The sequence below is a fragment of the Trichomycterus rosablanca genome, chromosome 18 (assembly GCF_030014385.1).
Source record: "Trichomycterus rosablanca isolate fTriRos1 chromosome 18, fTriRos1.hap1, whole genome shotgun sequence".
Lineage (NCBI taxonomy): Eukaryota > Metazoa > Chordata > Actinopteri > Siluriformes > Trichomycteridae > Trichomycterus > Trichomycterus rosablanca.
This window is the reverse complement of record NC_086005.1, coordinates 9857362-9866250: the sequence shown is the minus strand read 5'-3', so window position 1 is coordinate 9866250 and position 8889 is coordinate 9857362. Positions and strand designations below refer to the sequence as shown.

Here is an 8889-nt window from a genome sequence, read left to right as displayed (position 1 = left end):
CATCAAACCCATTGGCATAATGTTGACATAATGGTGACATGATATTATGCCTAAATAAAAGGTGATAAAAGGAAGTTTGGAGAATTTGTAGCTGGTAAAAGAGGACGACATGGAATATCCATTCCTTTAAGAAAACATAAGACAATAAGGATATTCCCTCAGCTATTAGTATTTGTGCTAGCTGCTCTACTAATGTAAGAAGGGTCTTCCGTGCATTAATGGGAAGAAATAAATTGGTATTTTGATTTATTGCTTTTTAAACAAAACTGTTTAATATAATAAAGTCACAATCCATGGTCAGCTGCTTGGAAGATCTCATTAGATCTTAAAAGTTAAAGATTTAAGGAATGTATTACTCATTAGAACTGTTACCAGCTAATAATTCCTAAATAAAATAATTCTTAAATACGTTTCTTGACTGGAGTCAGTTAAGGTGTACCAATTTAATCTTCTTCTGAGGCTTTACATTTATGTCATTTTGCAAATACTTTAATTCAGAGTTGCTTGCTCAGGGGCCAACAGTGGCAACTTGGAAGTGGTGGAGCAATGTTTTGGACCCTGCGATCACTACACAGTGGAATAAGTGGATTGATTTGCGTTCACTTTTTGTCAGTTAGTCGGGGGTGACACACTTTTGCGAGTAGCTGTATGGGTTTGGAGAGAGGCAGACAGATGAAAAGGGACAGGAAAGTAGAGGAAAAAATCATAGATATGGACAAAAGAGGAGGAGACTGATAAAGACACAGCAATAACAAGTGTCATTGTGAGAGAGATATGGTTTAACTGAGGGAGTAGGAACAGAGTTGGTGAAAGAGGTAGAGATAAGTAAATAAGGAGTGTATGTGAGTAAGAGGAGAGAGAAAGAAAGAGAGAAGGGGGTTTGACTGTGAGGGAGGAAGAAAGAGGTAGTGAGAGAGAGGTACTGAGAGAGAGAGAGAGAGAGAGAGAGGGGTAGTAAGAGGCAGTGAGGAACGGAGAGGATGGTGAATGAGAGTGAGAGGTGGGATAGAAGGAGGACGGGAAATTATAAAGAACATCACCAGTGAGAGAAGCATGAATGAATGAGACCCGGAGCTAATACAGATGCCCTCTAATTCAGGACGAGTTTAGATCTAATCGTCAGTGTGATTAATGAGGAGGGGGACATCCGTCGTTCTCGATCGGTCAGAGAGACGATCCAAATTTCAGAGCAGAGAGGATTCTAGCAGAGACTCCCAGCGGAAAGGTAACGGATCATACCTGTGTTCAATGGGATTAGTGCTGGAACAGAGCAGAGACAATAGTGCCAGTGATGCATGTGGTACCATTCTGAGTAAGTAAACTTCCTGTTTTGTCTATGTACCTCCTGTTAGACAAGATTCGACCTTAGAATGGAGACTATATGAACAGTTTGGTAAAAATGTAATGTGTGCATATTTAGAGGGAAGAAAATAAATGTCAGAAAATGAATGTTGATATTTGCTTCTTCAGTTTTGTGTTGAAGTTTTACGCTAATATTGCTAACAAACAATTGAAGACTATAGCTGCCAGTTTAGCATCATGCAAACCGCATTTTGAAATCAACACACACTCAAAATTTGACCTGTAATCGATCGATATTGGACTTTATTTATTATTTATCATATTGTACACTATACACTGATCAGCCATAACATTAAAACCACCTCCTTGTTTTCTCAGCTCCACTTACCATGTAGAAGCACTTTGTAGTTCTACAATTACTGACTGTAGTCCATCTGTTGCTCTACATAAATTTTTAGCCTGCTTTTACCCTGTTCTTCAATGGTCAGGACGCCCACAGGACCACCACAGAGCAGGTATTATTTAGGTGGTGGATCATTCGCAGCACTGCAGTGACACTGACATGGTGGTGGTGTGTTAGTGTGTGTTGTCCTGGTATGAGTGGATCAGACACAGCAGCGCTGCTGGAGTTTTTAAATATCGTGTCCACTCACTGTCCGCTCTATTAGACACTCCTACCTAGTTGGTTCATCTTGTAGATGTAAAGTCAGAGACGATCTGTTGCTGCTTGCAGTGGTCACAGGACGCTGCCCATGGGGCGCTGTTTGCTGGATATATTTGTGGTTGGTGGGCTATTCTCAGTCCAGCGGTGACAGTGCTGCTGTGTCTGATCCACTCATACCAGCACAACACACACTAACACACCACCACCATGTCAGTGTCACTGCAGTGCTGAGAATGATCCACCACCTAAATAATACCTGCTCTGTGGGGGTCATGACCATTGAAGAACAGGGTAAAAGCAGGCTAAAAAGGGAAATACAGAATGTAGAGAAATAGATGGACTACAGTCAGTAATTGTAGAACTAAAAAGTGCTCCTATATGGTAAGTAAAGCTGATACAGCTTACCAAAAGTATGTGGACCCCAGATTCTTAGATTGTTGGACATTCTATTCCAAAACCATATACAGTGTATCACAAAAGTGAGTACACCCCTCACATTTCTGCAGATATTTAAGTATATCTTTTCATGGGACAACACTGACAAAATGACACTTTGACACAATGAAAAGTAGTCTGTGTGCAGCTTATATAACAGTGTAAATTTATTCTTCCCTCAAAATAACTCAATATACAGCCATTAATGTCTAAACCACCGGCAACAAAAGTGAGTACACCCCTAAGAGACTACACCCCTAAATGTCCAAATTGAGCACTGCTTGTCATTTTCCCTCCAAAATGTCATGTGACTCGTTAGTGTTACTAGGTCTCAGGTGTGCATAGGGAGCAGGTGCGTTCAATTTAGTAGTACAGCTCTCACACTCTCTCATACTGGTCACTGAAAGTTCCAACATGGCACCTCATGGCAAAGAACTCTCTGAGGATCTTAAAAGACGAATTGTTGCGCTACATGAAGATGGCCAAGGCTACAAGAAGATTGCCAACACCCTGAAACTGAGCTGCAGCACAGTGGCCAAGATCATCCAGCGTTTTAAAAGAGCAGGGTCCACTCAGAACAGACCTCGCGTCGGTCGTCCAAAGAAGCTGAGTGCACGTGCTCAGCATCACATCCAACTGCTGTCTTTGAAAGATAGGCGCAGGAGTGCTGTCAGCATTGCTGCAGAGATTGAAAAGGTGGGGGGTCAGCCTGTCAGTGCTCAGACCATACGCCGCACACTACATCAAATTGGTCTGCATGGCCGTCACCCCAGAAGGAAGCCTCTTCTGAAGTCTCTACACAAGAAAGCCCGCAAACAGTTTGCTGAAGACATGTCAACAAAGGACATGGATTACTGGAACCATGTCCTATGGTCTGATGAGACCAAGATTAATTTGTTTGGTTCAGATGGTCTCGAGCATGTGTGGCGGCAATCAGGTGAGGAGTACAAAGATAAGTGTGTCATGCCTACAGTCAAGCATGGTGGTGGGAATGCCATGGTCTGGGGCTGCATGAGTGCAGCAGGTGTTGGGGAGTTACATTTCATTGAGGGACACATGAACTCCAATATGTACTGTGAAATACTGAAGCAGAGCATGATCCCCTCCCTCCGGAAACTGGGTCGCAGGGCAGTGTTCCAGCATGATAATGACCCCAAACACACCTCTAAGACGACCACTGCTTTATTGAAGAGGCTGAGGATAAAGGTGATGGACTGGCCAAGCATGTCTCCAGACCTAAACCCAATAGAACATCTTTGGGGCATCCTCAAGCGGAAGGTGGAGGAGCGCAAAGTCTCGAATATCCGCCAGCTCCGTGATGTCGTCATGGAGGAGTGGAAAAGCATTCCAGTGGCAACCTGTGAAGCTCTGGTAAACTCCATGCCCAGGAGAGTTAAGGCAGTTCTGGGAAATAATGGTGGCCACACAAAATATTGACACTTCAGGAACTTTCACTAAGGGGTGTACTCACTTTTGTTGCCGGTGGTTTAGACATTAATGGCTGTATATTGAGTTATTTTGAGGGAAGAATAAATTTACACTGTTATATAAGCTGCACATAGACTACTTTTCATTGTGTCAAAGTTTCATTTTGTCAGTGTTGTCCCATGAAAAGATATACTTAAATATCTGCAGAAATGTGAGGGGTGTACTCACTTTTGTGATACACTGTATATTAATATAGAATTGGCACCCACTTTGCAGTATCTGTGAGAATTTGGGCTCATTCAGTCAAGCAAGCATTAAGCACGTTAATGAGAGTAAACCTGGCTCACAAGCAGCATTCCTATTCATCCCACTGGTTTCAAGACCCCCTGAAAACCAATGCATACTGTATGCTGGGTGCAAGGTTGGAACACAACCTGGACCAGGTTGCGCACAACACACACACACACATACAATGACTCATTCACATCTAGGGGCTATTTGTGGGGTCAGGGGAGTTGACGGGAAATGAATTTCTCTTGCAAACGCTGTGTTATTAAGCTCATTTGAAATTGTCCCTTGATAAAACAAGCAGGTCTTGCAATGGACCATCAAAATGAGCACTGAACCCACTGCAAGCCGGTAATGAGGATAAATAAATAATAACAGAATAATTCGTGTCTTGTAGTTTAAATCATGTTAGCTATTATATTGGCTCACACATTACACAATGCTAAACTGGTACTTAAGGTCTTCAATTACTTCTTAGCAGCATTAAAATTATAGGACTGCTGCAAAACTAAAGAACCAAATGTGTCTTTAATGGTTGATTAAAAAAACTGTGTTCATTGTTAATTTTAGATTAGAATAGAAACTTTTCCTTCTACTTATACAGCTCATCCACTGCTTTAAAATAGAACCACGCTTAAATGAGAAAAAAACAATAGCAATTACTTGTGATGCAGTTAAATAAAGGAGTTATAAAAATTGCATTTCGTCCAAAGAGATTAGCTCTGAGGTAGTTTGTTTCTTTTTGTCTAGTTTAATTCACTGCATTGTCAACGTCTGCCTCACATACATCACCCATGCTAGCCAAAAAGGACCATAGAGTAGCAGTTGACCTGTTCTTTTTACCAAGCAGCAGCATATTTACCATAACGCTCGTTCTGTAGCAACCTCCGAGATTTGAAACTGGGTTTCCGTCATGGTGGGCTGGCATGAGCTCTAACTTAGTCTTATGGGACAGGCCGCTTAGGTGGCGCAGCGCTAAAACACACGCTGAACACCAGAGCTGGGATCTCGAATACGTCGTATCGAGTCTCAGCTCTGCCTGCCGGCTAGGCTGAGCAACCACATGAACAACGATTGGCCTGTTGTTCATATAGGGGCGGGCTTAAAGCCGGATAGGGACTCTCTCATGACTAGTGCAATTACGACCTCTGCTGGCTGATTGATGGCGTCTGTACAGAGATGAGGAAAAAAGTGCTGTCAGGAGTGTCTCTCCGTACACAGTGCTGATTTGCATGTGCACTCGTCAAAGTGCAGGTGAAAAAAATGCATACTGCTGCTACCCGCGTGTCAGAGGGGGCGTGGGTTAGCTTCGTTCTCCTCAATCAGAGCCGGGGTCGACATTAGTGGAGAGGAAGCATGATGCAATCGGGCAATTGGACGTGCTAACTCGGGAGGAAAAAGGGGAGAAAATGCATAAACAAAAATGATAATAAAATTTATAAAATACACAACATGATGTCTCCAACATGAGTGCACAATTTAATCTACAAACTAAAAGTTTTATAAATAGGCTTACTGTTTGATTTGGTTCTCATTAATGGGTTTTAGGTACAGTGCTGAGTACAAAGTAAAAACTAGTACAAAGTTTTTTGTTGATAATTGATCAGCAGAAATGAACAGCTACATTATTCACAGAGACGTCCTCCAATCCCTGAACAACTAAACACTTTATGCTGTACTAAACATATTTGTCCATGCGGTCTTTAACTCAATGGAGCTTTGAGGTGGCTTTCTTTCCTGCATGACAGCCTTTAAGCCTATTTTAAGCTATGTGATGCCAAAACTTTGCAGCAGACTTGCATTGGTGTATAGTGAATGTTTTGGTTTACTCCCTGACCTTGATAAAGAGACTGTCCCATGTTTGTACCCTCAGTCAGTTGTTTATAGAGATAATCTTGGGACCAGAGCAGGTATTATTTAGGTAATGGATGATTCTCAGAACTGCAGTGACAGTGACATGGTGGTGGTGTGTTAGTGTGTGTTGTGCTGGTATGAATGGATCAGACACAGCAGCGCTGCTGGAGTTTTTAAATACCAATTAACTGTCCATTAACTGTCCACTCTATTAGACACTCCTACCTAGTTGGTCCACCTTGTAGATGTAAATTCAGTGACGATCACTCATCTATCGCTGCTGTTTGAGTTGGTCATCTTCTAGACCTTCATCAGTGGTCACAGGACGCTGCCCATGGGGCGCTGTTGGCTGGATATTTTTGGTCCAGCAGTGACAGTAATGTGTTTAAAAACTCCATCAGCATCTTATCCACTCATACCAGCACAACACACACTAACACACCACCACCATGTCAGTGTCACTGCAGTGCTGAGAATGATCCACCACCTAAATAATACCTACTCTGTAGTGGCCCTGGAAGAGTCCTTACCATTGAAGAACAGCATGAAAGAGGGCTAACAAAGCATGCAGAGAAACAGATGGACTACAGTCAGTAATTGTTGATAAAATGGACAGTGAGTGTAGAAACAAGAAGGTGGTTTTAATGTTATGGCTGATCAGTGTAGTTTTTTGTTTCTATACTTCTAAAGAAACATGGTTTCCTCCAGAAGCATTTCAGCCTTGTTGTTACTGTGTTGCCATTTTTTAGTAGTGAATCATCTCCATCAAAACACCTTCATGAAACACTTTAGTCAATGTCCTTGCCAACGTCTGTGCTTTCCAATAATATAACCTACAGACAGATGCAACCAAAACAAACAGATCCAACAGGCAAAACACGTCTGAACAGAGGAGACACAAAAGATCACACACTGCAGATGGCTGAAGAAATGCATAAACTAACAACAGAGTACAAAAGTGACACAAAACAAGGGCGATGGTGTACGTCATGAAAAAGAAACAGAAACATAGAAGAAGAAGTGGGAACAAGGCAGGTGGCAACTGCTGGATCTGACAGACAAAATCTACCCACCCCCTTACCCACATATCAATGTTTAGAATACACTGAGAGATAGTTACAGTCAAAGGTTTATACCTGACAGGGACATGTACACCATGTCAAAAAGAATGTCCACAGTCCAACAAGCTTCAGTTTAGAGCCCAAGTTTATTTCAGCAAGACAATGCCAGGCCTCATTCTGTACATGTTACAACAACTTAGTTTCATAGACCAATTAAGTGTGTGTGCTTGATCTGTCACCTGTTAAAATTCATTCATTCATTCATTCATTTTCTTATCCGCTTATCCAATTAGGGTCGTGGGTGGGTGGGTGCTGGAGCCTATTCCAGCTTTTCAATGGGCGCAAGGCACACAGTAACACCCTGGACGGGGCGCCAGTCCATTGCAGGGCAGACACACACACACACACACACACCCATTCACTTATAGGGCAATTTAGAGTCTCCAATTAACCTGACTGCATGTTTTTGGACTGTGGGAGGAAACCGGAGCTCCCTGAAGGAACCCACGCAGACACGGGGAGAACATGCAAATTCCGCACAGAAAGGACCCGGAACTAGGACCTTCTTGCTGTGAGACGACAGTGCTACCCACTAAGCCACCGTGCCGCTGCCTGTTAAAATTGTATTATTAAAAGGAAAGATGACGTTACAGTGGTAAACACGCCTCTGTACCAACTTTTTTGAGTGGTTGCAGACATCAGATTCTAAATGTGGCTATATTTACAAAACACAGTGATGCTGATCAGTGAAAACATTGGAAATCTTTGTCTGTGTACTGTAAGTAAAGATTAAATAAAGATTCAACAGAAATAACAAATCACGCTTGTCTGTTATTGCGTTTTACAAAAATGTTCATTTTTTATATGAAAATACTCAAATTCACGAAGTTTTTTTTTTAAGTGCTATACATACTCACAGAGAAAGAACAGTTGCAGATGAACTTCCTATTGCAGTAAGGCTTTTGAGAACATTGGATACTGCCATAGCTACAAACGAGGGGCGACTATATTAATAAGATGTCCAACAAACTCAAGGTCAGGTGTCCACATACTTTTGGTCATTTCACTGGGGTGTACTCATAGCATTGTTAAAAGGAACTGCAGGTTTAAAGACAGATTTAAAGTGGGTGTCAATGAGTGAGCAATTATCTGTCATTAGTTTGTCAGGATGAATCCAAAATGAGCTGGACCATGTTCATGTATTATGTTTAGAATTTGGTACAGATGATTTTAATTTTGGAAAGGCAGCATCACGAGCAATACAAATAATTTATTCACACCAAGAACCATCTTGCTGTTGCTCAGATCTTATGAACAGTAGTACACTAGCACACCAGTATCTAATGTGGATGATAAATATTGTTAATTACTTTATCTTCAGTAAAAGTATATGGCAGGGCAAGCCGTAGCCTAGTGGTTAAGGCACAGGACTAGTAATCCAAAGGTTGCTGGTTCAAGCCCCACCACTGCTAGGTTGCTGCTGTTGGGCCCTTGAGCAAGGCCCTTAACCCTCAGTTGCTCAGACTGTATACTGTAACTGTAATGTAAGTCGCTTTGGATAAAGGTGTCTGCTAAATGCTGAAAATGTAAATGCTGAAAATTAATACACCTAGGGCCAGTACAAACTCACCCATTTGCTTATTCACTCATTCATCAATTTACTTACACACACAGCACTAAGAAATGAAACACAGTTTTGTTCCGTGTTTTTGCATTTGTATTCCCATAAGTATATAAAAAATTCCCACTAATGTTGTCATCGGCAGTCACGTGCTGTGCTGATGTCTTTCTCTTCTAATGTCTCAGACTTTTCACCAATCTCATTAAGAGACAGATTGTTATCATCGTATAATTACA

The 8889-nt window shown here is 41.8% G+C and overlaps 1 protein-coding gene across 1 annotated transcript in view; it reads left to right on the top strand.

Annotated features, from left to right (window-relative positions):
• Positions 1-1048: 1048 nt before the first annotated feature.
• Positions 1049-8889, top strand: part of gramd1ba (GRAM domain containing 1Ba) — a 68187-nt gene continuing 60346 nt past the window's right edge. The window contains exon 1 of the mRNA XM_063013593.1: positions 1049-1312. Coding sequence (XP_062869663.1) covers positions 1296-1312 — 17 coding nt within the window. The 5' untranslated portion in view covers positions 1049-1295. The remainder of the gene's footprint in view (positions 1313-8889) is intronic.